This window comes from Mercurialis annua, linkage group LG1-X, assembly GCF_937616625.2.
Source record: "Mercurialis annua linkage group LG1-X, ddMerAnnu1.2, whole genome shotgun sequence".
NCBI classification, from domain to species: Eukaryota; Viridiplantae; Streptophyta; class Magnoliopsida; order Malpighiales; family Euphorbiaceae; genus Mercurialis; species Mercurialis annua.
This window is the reverse complement of record NC_065570.1, coordinates 3,894,746-3,913,185: the sequence shown is the minus strand read 5'-3', so window position 1 is coordinate 3,913,185 and position 18,440 is coordinate 3,894,746. Positions and strand designations below refer to the sequence as shown.

Genomic DNA, 18,440 nt, shown 5'->3' with positions numbered 1-18,440 from the left:
GCTCCCGGGCTTATTGAGCGGAATGTTTTAATGCTCAAATTCAATTTTGTAATTAATTCGAGTACTTTGAGCTCGAGCCCACTCTTTATTAGTCGAGTTATTTTTGATTACTTATCAAGTCAACTCTAAATAGCTCGCGAATTAATGACTCGGTAAAATTTCACATTAAGGGCATAGTTCCTTTTTTTGCCAAAGATAGAATTACACTAGGTTAGGTGTTAGTTGTTAGTGTTAAGTTTTTCAGGAAATACATTTTTTTTTCAGCCCACTGGTTGGCAGAGGGGTGGGTTGAACCCACGCCCTCATGCAGATGCATACTGAACTGTATCTATACGTTAAGGGTATATTTGATCTTTTTCATATTTGAACCTTTTTATACATAAAGATCGTATATGAACAGTTTCATACATATGACATATTTGAATCTCATGCCAAATATTGAGGTCATATTTGAACCATTTTAAATTCAATAAGTCTAGTTAAGATTCTACCTAAATAAGGATTGGTAGGTTTTCAAACGATGTTAGGAGGGGCTTAATTGAGGTTTTTTTTCCCTAAATATTAAGCGTGTTTTAGCATTTTCTTTTTTTTAGGAATGTTTTAGCATCTTTCTAAATATAAAAGACCAACTTGATTCTAGCTTATGATTTTGACACAAAAAAATTTTATTTTCTCTCTCTTTCTCTCTAGGGTTTATCCTTGAACTGTTGACCATCGCCGGTATTCCCTCCGATGTGACAATCTGAACTTATCCTACCGCCTCATTCTAATCTGAACTTATCCTACCGCCTCACTCTACCATCTGAGCTTACTCTACCTCTTCATCCCACCTAGTTTCTGTCTTGTTTTTAACCAAACAATGTTCCTCACCTTCTTGTCAAACTTTATCTTTTCTTCTTCTGGGTTTTTCATTTCCAAAGCTTTCTTTCCCCTTACTTCATCCTTGTAACCGGCAGTCCATGGAATCCCTCCTGGATTTTACGGTCTACTCAAGATGCACTCGGATCTCCTCACTCTTTTCGTTGACAGATCTCCCACTTCTACTACAAAACCCTAAAGTAAACCTTATATATTATGCTCTTTACCTTCATCTTTTATACAACTGCATTAAATCCTGGTTCCTTCACTTATTATCATTCTACAGCCCCTATCCTTACCCACCTCATTTATTCCACCCACCTCATTTATTTCGACAAATGGCTCTCGAGAATGCAGCTATAAATAATCTTGCCCTACACACAGCAAAGCTTCGAGTCTCGGAACCAAAGCTCGCCCTTTTTCATGAAGATGTTGAGGAGAAACTGGTTTTGGTTGGAAAGTTTTGGGGGACTAAGATTTTCTACCCCTCCTCAGTTAGAGAAATCTTGGCCAAGTCGTGGAGAGCGTTTAGTGGGCTTACAGTTAAGAAGGATGCATCCAACATCTTCACGTTTACGTTTAACAAGGCGGAGGACCTCGAAAGGGCATGGAATGGTCGACCTTGGTGCCTTAGCAACAACTTGCTGGTTTTACAGAAATGGGCTCCAGATGTAGCCCTGGATAGCATTGATTTCAGTACTTCTCCTTTTTGGATTCATGCATCTGGCCTTCCCGCAAGCCAGATAAGTAAGCGTAATGCGACTCTTATAGGCAGCCTGTTTGAAAAGTTATTAACCATGGATACTAGGGATGATGGAGAGGGGGATCTCTGTGGTATCATGAGGGTGAAGGTCTTAGTGAAGGTTTCAGAACCATTCAGGCGAGGGTTCTTTACTACAGAGATGAATGGCAAAGACAAATTTGTCTTCTTTCTTTATGAAAGATTTCCTGATATTTGTTTCAAGTGTGGTCTCATAGGCCATTATTCCATCTCCTGTTCAAATCCCACGGACATGATACAAGAAGGTGTTCCTGATTATGGCCTATGGATGCGGTTTGGGTCAGGAAAGCTCCCTCCTGCATTGAACTCCTCAACAACTCTGGGGCATGCCTTGACGACACCACCGCTGACTATTACCGGTAGTCCATACAAAGCTCAGGTAGTTCCTTCCACCTCGACCAGGAAGAACAATCAGGTCCTTAACCGCTGGATAGATAGGGGTAACCAGAAAGTGGTGTCAGAGGGAGTACAAAAAGATAAGGGAAAAAGTATCCTTGGGGAAAATAAGGTTATTAGTCAACCTGGTCACCAACAGCTGGCTCCTTGTGCTAAGGCTGTCGGGGGCTTGTCTGCCTCCACTACCACTATGCTGGGTATCTCTGGGCCTGGGACGGGCTTACCCAACTCTGAAGTAGAAGCTGTGATTGGGCCTGGGCCGGGTTTTCTCATACCCGGAGTTGAAGCTACGTGCATGACTGCTGAGAAACACCCTGATATCATGAACGTATGCAATATCTTGGAGAACATGAAACACACCCATCCTGCAATTACCCCTGACCTACAAACAGATTTCTCTAAGCCCTTTCATTTTCTCTTCTCCTCCTGATCTGTCTAATGGACCTCCAGATGGTATCCTTTGTAATCCTAGGGCTTTGGAGGAATTAGGTATGCTGCATATGTTTCAAAATCAGGGGAACACTGAACCTACATCCAAAGACACTATCTTCACCACAAACCCGACAATAACCCCAATGAGCGACCCCGCGCCTCCTCCTATCATCTCTACCCAAGGTGTTCATTCTGTAACCCCTGCTTACCGAGCTGCACCATCTCTACCTTTTCCTATGCCTACTATTGCTCCGGGAGTTATTGAGGCTCTTAAAAAACTACCTCTTAAACTCAGAAAGAAGGCTTTTGCTAGACATATTCGAGGTACTGCTGCTAACGAGTGTGATGACAACTTGGTTACTGTTCCAATCTTTAATGCTCAAGCGGAGGGGAGTTTCGATAACTTTACCAAGCGAGGAAGAGATGTGGATGATGGAAGAACTGTGAAGAAAATTTGTGTTCATTCTGAAACTGAATTGGTGGAGGGGACCAGCCATAATGGTGCCCCAAGGGATATATGAGGATTCTCGGATGGAATGTTCAGGGTGTGGGGAACCCCCTGACTCTCCATAACTTCAAAGAGATTGTAAAATCTCATTCTCCCGACTTAGTGTTCCTGTCGGAGACCAAGAATAAAGGGCCAGTGGTTCAAAAGTTTCTTCGTAGTGCGGGTTTCCGAAACTTTCAGCTGCAAGATCCTGTAGGTACCTCCGGAGGTTTGGCTTTGGCTTGGCACTCTAGTTGTAATGTATCTGTTCTCAGCCATGATGGCTTTTATTTTCATTGTATGGTCTCTAATGATGATGATAATTGTAGTTGGCATTTTATTGGAATTTATTTAGATGTTTCGTATGCGACGCGTGTTTCTCAATTTTCCTTTCTACAAGATTTCTGTATTAGATTGTCGGGTCCGATTGTCCTAGGTGGGGATTTCAACTGTATTTGCTCTAGCTCGGAAAAACAAGGGGGTGGGCCTTTTGATGTCAATAGGGCTGAAAGTTTCCGAAATTTTATTCGCAACTCTAATTTCTTAGAGTTAAATTTTGCGGGCTATCTGTTTACGTGGAACAATAGGAGAGGTGGCAGTGGCAATATCCAGATGAGGCTAGATAGATTTCTTGTTTCGATGGATTGGATTTTAAAGTATCCAACGGGGAAAGTTCTTCACCTGGAAGAATTAGGTTCCGATCACAGACCGTTGCTCTTAGAATCTGCTCCAGTGACTAAGCGGAGTAGAAGCAGATTTATTTATGATCAGAGATGGAAAAATAATCCGGAGGCACATCAAATCATTACGGAGGCCTGGGTTTTAAATAACTCAACATCCACTAACAGTATGTGGCGGGTGTTTCAAAAACTTAAAGATTGTCGTCAATGGTTATTTAAATGGTCGAGGGATAAGAAACACAATGCACGAAGAAATATTTCAGCTCTTTCGCAACGTCTATCTGCCCTACATCAGCAGGGATTCGGTGATCATGTGGAAGAGATTAGAGATACTGAAGCTCTCTTAGCAGCTGAACATGTAAGGGAGGAACTCTATTGGCACCAAAAATCTAAGGCAAACTGGCTACAATATGGGGATCGCAATACAGCCTTTTTTCACTCTTCGGTTATTCAAAGACGGAAGAAAAACAATATTAATCAACTCCGTAACAGCGCTGGTGTCATGTGCACTAATGAACAGCAGATAGTTGATATAGCCCTTGATCACTTTAGTAATATTTATACCACATCCAACCCTCAGAATATAGCAGCTGCAATTACCGGAGTTACTCCAAAGGTCACATCAGCTATGAACAGGAGCCTTACTCGTCCTTTCTCCGATGACGAAATCCGAAAAGCAGTGTTTGCAATCCATCCGAACAAATCTCCAGGGCAAGACGGTTTAACTGGTTTGTTCTTTCAAAGCAATTGGGAGACCATCGGTGTTGACACTTGCTCGGCGGTTAGAAGCTTTTTTAGGGGAGAGCAACTTCCTGGAGGGATGAATCATACGACCATTACTCTTATTCCGAAAGTGACCGTGCCAACATCGATGTCGGACCTACGACCGATCAGTCTTTGTCCGGTTTTTTATAAAATCATCTCTCGGCTACTCACGGACAGATTACAAGCTTTTATGCCTTCTATTATCGGAGAACAGCAGAGTGCTTTTGTTAAGGGGAGGTATATTGGGGACAATATCTTGCTGGCACACGAATTGACCCACCATTTAAAAACGAGGAAAAGCAAGACAAAGTTTGAAGTGGCTCTGAAACTAGATATGAGCAAGACATACGAGCGTGTGGAATGGCTATTTATTAAAAGAATGTTGCGAAAGCTTGGTTTCAATCACACTTGGATTCGCTGGATCATGCGATGTATAACTTCAGTTACTTATTCCTTGACCTTCAATGGAGCTTCGCGAGGCTTTATTGTTCCAAGCCGTGGTATCCGTCAAGGAGACCCGTTATCACCTTTTTTGTTTCTTCTTTGTGCATAGTGTTTTTCGGCGCTGCTGTCTCAAGCGGAAGGAAATAACGATATCACTGGTGTTCAAATTTCAAGACGAAGTCCGAGTATAACCCACCTTTTATTCGCGGATGATTCCTTGTTATTCTTTCAAGCAAACCCCTTACAGGCCAGCCACATAGTTCGGATTTTACAACTCTATTCAGCAGCTTCAGGCCAAGTCGTCAATCTGGCGAAATCTTCTTTGCTCTTTAGCAGTAATTCTCCAGATCATATTCGGGTTCAGTTGGCGACATCTCTCAATGTGTCAAGAATGGGAGGGCAGGACAGATATCTTGGTCTTCCCGCTTTGGTGTCGAAGTCCAAAATCCAAACATTTAAGGAGATTTGTTTTAGGGTGCGGCAAAAAGTTGCGGGGTGGAAAGGGTGTCTACTTTCCTATGGTGGTAGAGAAGTTCTCATAAAAAGTATTGCTACGGCGGTGCCAATTTATTCCATGTCGTGCTTCTTGCTTCCTAAAAGTATTCATAAAGAAATCAATTCCATTATTTCAAACTTTTGGTGGGGAAGACGCCACGACGAATGGAAGTTGCATTGGATCTCTTGGCGGAAAATGTGCCTCCCAAAGGAAGCCGGGGGCTTGGGCTTTCGGGATTTGGAACACTTTAACCTTGCGCTTCTCGCAAAACAAGGGTGGCGTATCTTAAACAAACCGCAATCATTGCTTTCAAGAGTTCTAAAAGGGAAGTATTTTCCACATAAATCCTTCCTGGAAGCGGATCTTCACTCGAATAGTTCTTGGGCATGGCGAAGTATTATAAGCGGAAGAGCAATCCTTAGCCAAGGAGTCCGGTGGCAAGTAAGGAATGGCGAAAGTGTCCCTATTAAAAATACTCTGTGGATCCCTACTCAGCCTCCTTTTCTGGCAAGCGCTACAACTAACTTACCGGCTTCTGTTCATATGGTCTCGGATTTGCTGTCTCAGGACAAACGAGGCTGGAATGCAGACCTGGTTAGGAATTATTTTCAACCCCACGAAGCAAGCGCTATCCTCCAAATGCCGATAAGTAGTACGGGACTTGATGACAGGCTGGTTTGGCACTGGGAAAAGACCGGCCAATTTTCAGTCAAAACTGCTTACCATGCCTCATTCAGCTCAAGATTTAATGCATCCAATCGGCCGAGAAACCCAATCCCTTGGCAGGTAATATGGAGACTGAATTTACCTCCCAACATCAAATGTTTTATGTGGAAGTGTCTAAAGAATGGCCTGGCTTGTAATGCCAGCCTTCACAATCGCATCTCAAGTTTATCGGAGTTGTGTCCTCGTTGTAACGAGCCAGAAACGATCGAGCATTTGATGTTTCGATGCCCGTTTGTAGAAGCGGTGTGGATGGGATCTGAGCTCAATATTTGGTCGCAGGTGTTGGCAATGGAGTCAATAAAGGAATTCTGGATTGCTGTTTGTGAGGAATTCAAAGCTGCAATTGGTGGGAAAGATATCCTTTGCAAAATCGTTTGGACTCTGTGGGCCATTTGGAAGAAGAGAAATGCGCTGATTTTCCTTGAGGAAGACAGTGACCCAATCGCAGTTTTGCAGCTATCATCGTCTCTTTTTGCAGAAAATAGCATTGCCTCGCTTCGCTCAGGGACGTCTGCAAATACGGTCTCGAGCCATAGGGAAGATGTTATTGTCAGTGGATGGTTTCCTCCCCGGCTTAATGTAGTTAAAATAAATTTTGATGGGGCCTTTGATATAGCTCAGAATGTCGGAGTGGGAGCTTGTGTGGCGCGGGATCATCGGGGTTCAGTTCTCTATTCCATTGCTAAGCGTTTCGAAAACGTCTCGTCACCACAGCTGGTGGAAGCTTTGGCGATGCGGGAGGCCATCGGTTTGGCTGCTATTCTTCGGCACGATCTTGTTATATTTGAAGGGGACGCAAAGAACATTATTGACGCTATGAACGGATCGGCTGAAGTTAGTCTAGATTGCGAGGTGGTGATTAGTGATTGCCAAGTCTTATGTGGTCGTCAAACTGGCTATTCTTTTAGTTTTGTTAGACGTAATGTTAATTGGGTGGCTCATTTAGTAGCCAAAAAAGCCCTTAGAGAAGCGGATTTTTGTAACAATTCCCTAGCCCAATTGTCGTGGCTAGGTACGAGACTTTCATAGTCGATTTTTAATGAAGATTCACATCTTTCTGGCAAAAAAAAAATATGGAGGGCATATTTGATTATTTTTCATTTTCTACATATAGATAAAAATATCTTCGTCAAAAAGAATTGAAGTCGTGAAAGCCACGTTTTCAATATGAACAAAACAAAAAGATTCACATGCAAAAAAAAAAAAGTAGAAATTTAGACGTACTGTAGATAAGAGAGAGGAGTGGTAAACAGAGGGAGAAGATTGTATTGGATAGGCCATGCCCTACGAGCCTCCCGCTCAAGATAAGTGGGCCCACGCCTTCATTTTGTACCGTCAAATAAATAACTCCTCGCCTATAATATTAGGTTAAATTCACTTCTCGAGTAGTTCATTCATTCATTTATTGTGCTTTATCTTTCATAAATTCAGGTTTTAATCTTCCTTTAATTAGAAAAAAAAATAAAACTTTTAGAAATTAAAAATACAACAAACAATAAAATTCTTAAATATAATTACTTTAATTAATTAATAAATTTTTTATCTTTAATATTTAATGGATTTAAATAAAATATTCTCTCGGTCCTACTTTTTTGTCATTTTCACCCATTTTTCAGATACATTAGACAAATATGACATTTTCTCTCGTGTCCTTCATTTTTACTTCAGAAATATGATATTTTCAAATACTTCATTAATTTTACACATTAGTTTACTAATATTAGAAGTAATAAAAAAATACATGTTAATAAATATAAAGTGACATTTTTATTGAAATATCAGAAGTGTAAAAAATAACAAATAAAATGAGACAGAAGTTGTACAACTTAGTGAGAAATTAATATTAAAATAAAATAAAAAGATTAATTTTATTTTAAATAATATTAATTTTTCTGAGTAGTTAACCTTTTAAAATTATATTTTTTTATAAATTTATAATTTTTATTTTAGTGAGGCCTTATTATATCAATTGTCAAAAAAAAATATCTACAACCAACATTTTACAAAAAAAATATCAACAAAAATTGAAAAACACTTATTTAAAGACTTCACTAAGCTAGCCTACTCACCATTCCACTACCTTAACTCAAACCCCCATCTCTTCTCAAAGACACAAGCCAGCACAAACAAACATGTCAGAACAATCCAAAAACACTACTCTTCGAAACAGAAAAGAAAGTTCAGAAGTAACACTCGAAACTAAAACTGAAAATCAGCCTCTCCCGCAAGATTTTCCTCTTCCCGACACAGAAGAGAAACAAACCCGGAGACAAAAAGCAGTTAGTCAAACGTTTTTAACCTCAGCCAACTTAGCCAATCATTTACCAACTGGAACAGTTCTTGCTTTCCAGTTTCTAGCACCCATTTTCTCAAACCAGGGCGAGTGTGACTCAGCGAGCCGGCTCATAACTGCCGGGTTAGTAACTATCTGTGGACTTTCATGTATCCTGTCGACCTTCACCGATAGCTTCCGAGACAAGAAAGGTACCGTGTGTTACGGGTTTGCTACGGTTAATGGATTATGGATTATGGATGGATCAGCGACTCTTCCACCTGAACTTGCTGCAAATTACAAGCTGAGATTTATAGATTTCGTGCATGCAATTATGGCAGCACTTGTATTTGCTTCTGTTATTCTGTTTGAACAGAATACGGTGTCTTGCTTCTATCCGTCGCTGACGGTTGAGAACCGGAAGATTCTTATGGCGATGCGAGTTGGTATTGGTGTGATTTGTAGTAAGTTGTTTGTTGTTTTCCCTACCAAGCGCCATGGAATTGGCTTCCCTCTCCCTGATGCTTGATACTATTTGAAGTTTCTTTTCTCAGATTAGTTCAGTTGAGTTTCTCTTTGTATTAGTTAGAATTTTCACTATAAATTTGTGAAAGTATGGTAGTTTTCAATCTAATATCAATAAAAGAGAGATTCTAATTTCTATTAACTTTGCATGAATCTAATTCAACATTTTGTATTTTTGATATTTATTGTTTGTACTTTGTACCATGCACTCAATGGCTGGTGGTGAACCAAGTTCATTTAAGATTTTCTCTCTTACAATATGTTTCATATGAAAAATCATTTTTGGTTATTGTTATCATCACGTTTGCTGCTTGATATTTATCAATTTTAAAAATTTATTTGAAAATTTATAACATATACATGAAATTGATAAAGTCTTTGCATGCCAACTTGGACATGGCGCGTTTTAAGTTGTGTCATATACGGGTTGACCCGTTTATGACACGAAAATGTTCTAATCGCAACCCTAATACATTACTTTTACGTATTAGGCGAATCGTGCTGTCTGCGTCAGTAGACATGTTCATGGGCCGGATTTTACTATTTTTTATGGAATCCCAAGTCCGGCATGAGCCCGATCAGGGTTTCATATTTACTACCCAAATCGGGCTCTTAGCTCTATATATATGGGGACAAGCCGAGCTTTTTCAGACTTGTATGAAAAGACAGATAAAAAATTGAAAATCCAACCCGGCCCATAAAATAGAGAATTTTGTTCAGAGTCAAGCTCGGGCCGGACGTGGGCTAATAAATCACCGTCCAAGTCCGGCCCAAGGAGGAGGGGCCTCGACGGGCCGGGCTGATACCCAGATTCATGAATAGGTCTACCCGTGTGTCATGACCACCTCTGCTGAAACATAATAAATGTCCCTAAAGGCAAAGCATTCAATAATTCATTAACAAGCAAACCCAATCATTTTCCTGCTGGAGCTGTCTCCTTTACAAGATTGTTACTCGGCCGAAGGTACAAAAAAACCCCTGAACTTTTTCGAAAAGTGCAAGACAGCCCTTTTATTTTTTTTGGGTGCAAATCGACCCTCATTGTTTTTCAAATTGAACAATTAAACCCTCCAAAAATTTAAAATCGGACAAATAAACCCTTCTGTTAAATAAAGCGGTTAACGGTGTTAAGTTTATTAAGAAAAAGGTTCAAAAATAACCTTATCATTTACAATATATCTCAATTAATCCTTCAAAAAAATTCATATGATAAAATCAAGAACTTAGTTGACATTTTTCCCTTTAGGTAGAAAAAAAAGACCTCCGGTCGCCGGAGGTCGTCTGAGAACTGGGTTTAAACCCAGTTCTCAAAGTCTTCGATCTGTTCTCTGAGAGAACAGATCGAAGTCTGTTTAGAACAGACCTTTGCCGTCTATTGGCGAAGGTCTGTTCTAAACCGACCTCCGTCCCTTCTGTTATGAGGAACAGACGATTCCGTCATCTGTTCCTCAGAACAGACGAAGGTCTGTTCCTTCTCAGAACAGACCTTCGTCTGTTCTGTTGTTCCTCAGAACAGACGATGGTCTGTTCTGAGCAACAACCGCCCAAAGGTGATGTCGGCGGTGTTCTTCATCGCCGGAGGGCCGGTCCGGGACGGTGGTTTTATTAGGTTTCTAATTAAATGATGTAATTACATTTTAATCAATTTTATTAGGTCTAATAATATTTTGATTGATTAAATTAAATTTAATTAAATTTTAATTGGTTTGGTTAGTTTTAATTAAATTGTGATTGATTTAGTTGGGTTAAGTTGGGTTTTAACTAGGGTTTCGATGTACTTAATTAGATTTTGATTTGTTTAGGATTTCGATGTGTTTAATTATTTTAAACACGTCGAAATTCAATTAAACTAATCGAAATTCAAATTTTTTTAATTGTGTTTCAAAGTGTTTAATTAGGTTTCGATTGATTTGATCGGCTTTCCATTGGTTTAATTTAATTTTAATAAGTTTTAGTTTATAATTTTATTTAATTACATATATTTAAATGAAGAAGGGTGCAAATGATTAAAAAAATTTATAAATATAAATTTGTAAGTATTTTAAACATTAAGGTTGTTTTTAAACTTTTTCCAATGTGCCACGTCATCATTTAACTGAGATGTTGGACGGAAGGGTTTTTTTGTTCAATTTTAAAAGTTAAAGGGTTGATTTGCACCCAAAAAAAATAAAAGGGCTGTCTTGTACTTTTTGAAAAAATTCAGGGGTTTTTTTGTACCTTCGGCCTTGTTACTCATAGTTAGACTTAGGAGTAAGCAAACAGTAGATTAAACTGAATTAACCGGCTTAACAGCCCTATTTTGGTTAAATTTATTTAAAAGTTTTCGTTAATTTGCTTTGGTTAATAAAAATTTTGGTCCGGCGACGGTTAATGTTTCTAACATTTTGGTTCACCGAATTAAGTGAATATGTTATATTTCAGTTTATTTTTAATTATTATTATTCTCTATTTTTATCGGTTTAATAGAACTAACCGAATAATTATTATTCATCTATAAGATTTTAGTTAACTCAGCTAAAATGATTATGGTGAAAATAGATAATTCGGTCAGTTTTGTTAAAGGGATACAGAAGTAATTTGGTTAATTTGGGTTTTTGGTTAAATTAGTTGGTTCCGACCGTTTACTCACCCCTTCCCATGTCACAAAAAGAGGTGACAGAGTAGGGGCAGTCTTGACTCTCGTGCTCTACTCGAGCATTTGAGAGTTTGAAGAATAACAGAGGAATGCATGTTATAGGACTGCCATAACTTGCGGCTTGTTGGTCATTGACATGTTTGAGAAACATTTTGCTGAAGATGCAGCAAAATACAATCTTCAGGTTGTGGATTTAATGTATGCAAAACCAAAACAATATGTAATTGAATGAACTATAAATAAAAAGTTACAGGGTATTTGTAACATGTTAAAATGAGTTACGCAACAACTTAATCACAAAGAATTCGTATAATTCGCGCACCTTTCTTCCATTCAAGAGTCCAGATACCATTGTGCTCCATGTTTGCTGGTCAGGAATGCATCCATCCAGGACCATCTCGTCCAGAATGCGAGAAGCTTTATGCAGGTCCCCTTTATTGCAGAAACATTTTATTAAAGCATCAAAAGTCTGCATTTCAACTGAGATACCTCTAGTACGCATACTTAAATACACGTGAAAGGCTCGACTCAGATCAGCATCGGTACAGAGACCTTGGACTACAATATTATTAGTCTTGACGTGTAGGCTCCAAGTTAATCTAATTGGTGAGATCCCTGCGAGTACCATCTCGTCAAGCAAGTTTGCAGCTTCCTGAAACTTGCACATTTCACATAATCCGTTTATGATCTTCCCATATAGCCCTGCATCAGGTTTTATGCCCTGAATTTTCATCTTGTCAAGCATCTCTACAGCTAAAGGAAGTTTCCCTTCTTTACAAAATCCATTAATTAAGGTACTATAAGTTATCAAATTAGGCTTATTCCGCTTGCTGATCATCATGTCCAGCAGCTCCAAGGCTTGTGAAGAACGCCCTTCTTTGCAAAGCCCATCCATCAAAGAACTGTAAGTAAACACATTTGGCTCGATCCCTTTCCTTTTCATATCTTCAAACAATTCAACAGCTTCATCGATATTCTTATCCCGAGACAAACCATGAATTAGACAACTATATGTAACAACAGATGGAGAACAACCATTTCGTCCCATCTCTTCAAACAACTCCTTCGCCTCACAAATCTTCCCAAACCGACACAAACCATTTATCAAAGTCCCGTAAGTATATGAATCTGGATCACACCCGCGATTAGGCATCTCCATAAATATCCTAAATGCAGAATGAATAGTTTCACTATTCTTGCAAAGGGCTTTGATCAAAACATTAAGAGTAACAACACTCGGCAAAATACCCATTTCTTTCATGTGCCTATAAAACCTCATTGCAACCCTTAACTGATTCTCCTCAACAAGAATATTAAACATGGTGATATAAGACTTCTCTGTAGGTTGACATTCAAAATCTTTCATTTTATGAAAAACTCTGAGAGCATCTAGTGGCCTATGAACTCGACCATAGGCTCTGCAGATCGAAAGGAAAATATTCTCCGTGATACTGCATTTCTCTTCTTTCATTCTATCAATCATATTTTCAGCTGGTGTAAAATGATTCACGCATAGTAACTTGGAGATCACGGCACCAAATGTGTTATGATCGTGTCTATAACCATTACCGTATTCCGCAGTGGCGGAATCAAACACGATCATAGCTTTATGTATGTCCTTCTCAGCTCGTATCAGCTGCTCTACTTGAGATGGTGTGATGTTTTTTGACCATTTGAAGAAAGTTTTCATGGTGTCTTTTCTCTTGAGCATTTAATCAAACAGGTGGAGAGCAAGGGATAAAAAGTAGGAAAATTTGAATTTTTGGCAGCTTCAAAAGATTACAGTGTCACCCTTATAAAGGCAGACATTGGAGACTGAAACTAAAGATTATGTGCAATGTTAAAGTAATCTGGGAGTCGCTGCAATGCCTACTCCTGAAGACTTGAAGTCTTGAACTATAACGTTTTAGTTCACTATGTTAGTAATATCGAACAAAGGGTCAAATGGTAGTGTCAGTCCCTAAACTTATATATCAACGTCAATTAACTCACATTAGACATTTTTAATTATATATCAATTAAAGATGATAATCTCTAATTTCAGGTTAATTAAAAATATAATTAGATTATCCAGTTGCTGAATTTGTTCATTTTATCTACTTTTATCTTTTTCTTTTTTTGAATACTTTAATTTTATTTTCAATTAATTTAAAAATAAAAAATATTGTCGATCAAATGTGAATTCATTATAATGCATAAACTTTAGGAACAGGCTAACTTTTTACTATAATACTACCTAACATTTCATTACAATCGGAGCATCTCCCATGAGCATAATTATTAAAATAAAGAGTATCTTTAATATAAATAATAATATAATTAAATTTATTCCAATAGACTCTCTAACATTTACTTTTTATTTTATTTTTATTTTTATAAAAATATAAAAAAATAAAAAATATTAATAATATTGATTTATTTATTCAGTTTTTAAAATTTTAAATTTCAAAATAGTAATTTTAAATGAAAAATAACCAACTTATTTTAAAATTTAAAGTTTTATCTTTACAAAAATGAAGTGAAGAGTGAAAATGGCTCTCCACATATAGAGAGTCATTTTTACTCTATACTCTAAATTTAAATTTTAAAGAATCCATTGAACTTTAATTTATTGACATAACTCTTTAAATTAGAGAGTTTGTCAATTTTAAAGAGGCCATTGGAGATGCTCTTAGAATGCCAATAGTAAATTGGGTTAGACTTGTTATTGGATCGGGTTTGGATTAGGCTCAAAGTGAGTCCACCGGACTTTACTATTGTTATCTCAGACTGGACTTTATATTTACTATTTGAGTCCGGTTCTTAAACTCTATGCATACAAAATTGGACGTGACATTTTTTCGGGGTTGCATAAATTTAAGAAGAAAAACAATAATTTAAATATACCTCCGCGGGTTTATATTTAAATTACTGTTTTTCTTTTTAAGTATATATAACCCCGAAATAGTCAAGTCTGAACTTGTATATATAGAGTATAAGGGCCGGATTTGAGTAGTAAACATAAAATCCGGCCCGAGATTAAAGTAGTAAAATTCGGCAGCCTAGCTCGGCCCATTGATAGGGGTAGAAATACCCCTATATTTAGGTATACTTATGATACGGTATTTGCATGTTGATATGTGTTTTTGAGCTTTATGTGGGCACTTATTGCTATGTCGAGTATTTCAGGGAAAATGTGCAAGTATGGCGTAATTTGGAGTGATTTTGTTGATATTCAGAAATTGCAAGAGGTCGAAGTGGATCATAGGAGAATCGAGAAGCGGAAGTAGGTGATTTTGGCCAAGTCACATAGTACACGGTCGTGTATTTCTCTCTAGTACAAAAGTGCACGAACGTGTATTATCGCCGAAGGGTGGTATTTGAGGAGCTGAGAAAGAAATCAGAGAATTGGCTAAGTGATGAAGTACACGAACGTGTACTTATCTGTAGTGTTAGAGTACACGAACGTGTACTTTCGTCGAAGGGAGAGTTTTGGAAGCCAGAATGAATGGAAATTTAGCCAAGTCCCAGAGTACACGAACGTGTACTACCTCGAAGAACAAAAGTTCACGAACGTGTACTTTCGCCGAAGGACATGATTTTATGAAGTTTGAAAGCATGAAGATTTGGCTAAGGCATAAAGAACACGAACGTGTACTGCCTTACACGGTCGTGTAAGTGTCGAAAGCTGCGACTGGAAAAAGACAAAAATGTCCGTTTTAGCTCCAAACTCCGAGAAACTCAAAGGGCACTTCTGGGTTTTCATCTAGCTTGACCTAATATCAGATTATGAAGTTAGGAGCCGTATAAATAGTGAGTTTAACATGGAACGAGGGTTCGCGTAGTTTTTGTAATCACATAAACCATAGATTAGAGTTTTCTTATTGTTGGATTATCGATTTATTCAGTTTTTCATTATTTTATTGTCGATTATCATTAGTTTACTTTCGAACAAGGTACGATTATTTTTAATTCTATATTCAGTATTCAATCTAATCTTAGAATGAGTTCTTTAATTGTTGCTTTGAGTTATTTCATTATTATGTCTAGGTAAACCCTTCATTTGGGATTATTAATCGAAATTATGTCTGTTTAATTAAATTGGACTTGTGGGTTTTGCGTTCTTGATGGGTTTTAATTATTGTGCTTAATGCTTAGCCTAAACTGATCACTTAGTCTTTGCCATATGTTTTGATTTTAGCTCGAGAGAGTAAAATTGGAATAGAACAATATAATTAAGAACGCAGGAGTTGATTGTGCGAGAGTGAATTAACGAGTGCGAGTTCTTTGAATTTGCTTAATAATCATTAAATCGATTTATACTTAGGTATTCGAATCGAGTATAATAGTCTTTTCGGCTATTCGAATCGAGTACCTTAACTAGTTGTCTTTAGAGCTTTCTCTGTGGGTACGATATCCGAACTTCGCAATCTGTATTACAAGTTGGCATACGTACGCTTGCGTATTTTTACCAACAAGTTTTTGGCGCCGTTGCCGGGGAGAGTTTTTCTTTAACAACTAAGTTTAGATTGCTTGGCTTGTTTTAGTCTTTATTTTTCTTGTTTTACGCGTGTGGTTTGTTGATTTTATTGTTTCAGGTACCTTTCTCTTAGTACACGACGCAAAGGACTACCGCTAGAACCGTTTCAACAAGACCTCACTACCTTTGAGCGCAGTGTCAGAAAGGCAACACACTCAACTCAAAGGAATCTCAACATGGAGAACGAAAATGATGCTCCTCCTGGATTTAACAATGCGGGTGATAACCGAGTGATCCCGCAGAATCAAAATCAGCAGAATCCGCAGAATGCACAAGGACAGAACAATGAAGGGCCTCGAGTGAAAACACTGATGGAGATATTTCAGCCGAATATGGGAAACAACACCCATGGCTATTTTGCACATCCTGTGCCAACTACCCATTATGAGATCAAAACGAGTGTCATTCAGCTGTTGAAGGATAACTGCCAGTTCTATGGGCTACCTAGGGAAGATCTTAACGCCCATCTTGCAAACTTCTTGGAAGTATGCAGCACATTCAAGATGGACAACATGACTGACGACGAAGTGTGGTTACGCCTGTTCCCATTTTCTCTGAGAGATAAGGCGATACAATGGTTTCACGCTCTACCTAGCGCAGGCATTCACACTTGGTCAGATTTGGCGAAAGCTTTCTTGCACAAGTATTTCTCCATGGCAAAGACTGCAAAGCTGACAAGGGATATTATGCTCTATCAGCAACTTGATGGGGAATCAGTTTATGAAGCGTGGGAGCGCTATAAGGAGATGCAGAGGCAAGTTCCGCATCATAACATCACTCGGGAGAATCTGATCCAAACTTTTTATAATGGAGCAACTGAACTGGGGAGACGCACTATTGACGCAGGCGCAGGAGGGTCTCTGATGAGAAAAACGGCGGATGAAGCATTCGATCTGTTAGATGAGATGGCAGTAAATGGCTGTTTTTGGCCATCTGAAAGGGCGAAGGCCCCTGCGCAGAGAGGAGTTATGGCAGTTACTGTTGATTCTGCAATGGAGGCTTTAAAATCAAAGACTGCAGCACTGCAAAATCAAGTGGATTTTCTTACACGGCAGGCTGTAGGAGTTTATATTAACAGTGTAGCTGCCATTCAGAGTAACTGCGAGGTATGTGGGGAGCATGGTCATATGTCGAATGAATGTTCTGTATGGGGTCAGCCGCACAATGAGCAAGTCAATTTCGTGGGAGGGCAAAGACAGGGCAATGATCCATACGCTTCCACTTACAACCCAAGATGGAGGAATCACCCGAATTTCTCATGGAAAAACAATGGGGGTAATGCCAACAATCAGGCAGGTCCGAGCTTTCAGGGCGGACAGGGGCCACAACACAATCAGGGCAACTACCAGAATCAAAGGAACTTTCAGAATCAGGGGAATTTTCAGCATCAGAACAACCGACCGCAGCATCCTCCTGGCTTCCAACAAAGAGAGCAAGGCGAGTCTCTCCACAACAAGTTTGATAAATTGATGGAGATGATGATGAAGAAGGATGCCGAGACGCAACAAACATTTAAAAATCATGCTGCCACAATTCATAACCTTGAGGTGCAGAATCAGCAGATGGCTAAAGCACTGCAAAGCAGAAGTCAGGGGGGTTTACCATCCACTACTAAGGAAAACCCCAGAGAGCATCTCAAGGCTATTGAGTTGAGAAGTGGGAAAGCACTGGATGATCCATATGCAGGACGTGCTACAGTTGAGACAGAAAAGGAACAGTGTGAGGGTGGCGAGCCTAAAAAGGTAGTTGCTAAACCACCTCCGCCACCTCCTTTTGTGCCAAAGGTGCCATTCCCACACAGAGTGAAGAAGCCGCAGGACACTTGGAATTTTCATAAATTTCTTGAAACTTTCAAGAAGCTACAGATTAACATCAGTCTGGCAGACGCATTGAGAGAGATGCCGCACTATGCAAAGTTTCTCAAGGAGATCATCACCAACAAGCGGAGTTGGGATGCGGAGGGACCAGTACCGATGATAGAAAACTGCAGCTCTATCATATTGAGCAGTCTACCGAACAAGCTTAAGGATCCAGGGAGTTTCACTATCCCTTGTACTATCGGTAACATGCAATCTGTCAATTGCCTTTGCGATTTAGGTGTTAGTATTAATTTGATGCCCTTATCCCTTTTTCGTAGTATGTTTGGTGATCAACGGGTACAGGCCACGCCGATGATGTTGCAGCTAGCGGATCACTCTCTGAAAAAGCCACATGGGATTGTGGAGGATGTCTTAGTGAAGGTCAACAAATTCATATCCCCTGTTGATTTTGTTGTCCTTGACTACGCAGCGGACAAGGAGTGCCCAGTGATATTGGGACGACCATTCATGAACACTGGCAAAGCTCTTATCGATGTTCATGATGGCAAGCTAACTCTGAGAATTGGGGATGAGAGCGTTGAGTTTGAAATGAGAAAGATAACAC

General features: G+C 39.1%; 2 protein-coding genes across 2 annotated transcripts; one reads left to right on the top strand and one right to left on the bottom strand.

Annotated features, from left to right (window-relative positions):
- The first annotated feature begins 8,117 nt into the window (after positions 1-8,117).
- LOC126671749 (protein DMP6-like) lies at positions 8,118-9,004 on the top strand. Its single transcript, XM_050365577.2, has one exon. It carries the CDS (start codon positions 8,198-8,200, stop codon positions 8,864-8,866), a length of 669 nt encoding a protein of 222 aa, XP_050221534.1. The 5' UTR covers positions 8,118-8,197; the 3' UTR covers positions 8,867-9,004.
- Positions 9,005-11,713: 2,709 nt separating this feature from the next.
- Positions 11,714-13,422, bottom strand: LOC126664621 (pentatricopeptide repeat-containing protein At5g46100). Its single transcript, XM_050357116.2, has one exon. It carries the CDS (start codon positions 13,206-13,208, stop codon positions 11,766-11,768), a length of 1,443 nt encoding a protein of 480 aa, XP_050213073.1. The 5' UTR covers positions 13,209-13,422; the 3' UTR covers positions 11,714-11,765.
- Positions 13,423-18,440: the final 5,018 nt, after the last annotated feature.

Coding starts and splice junctions, on each gene's coding strand:
- LOC126671749 (XM_050365577.2), top strand. CDS start 8,198: ATGTCAGAACAATCCAAAAACACTACTCTTCGAAACAGAAAAGAAAGT.
- LOC126664621 (XM_050357116.2), bottom strand. CDS start 13,208: ATGCTCAAGAGAAAAGACACCATGAAAACTTTCTTCAAATGGTCAAAA.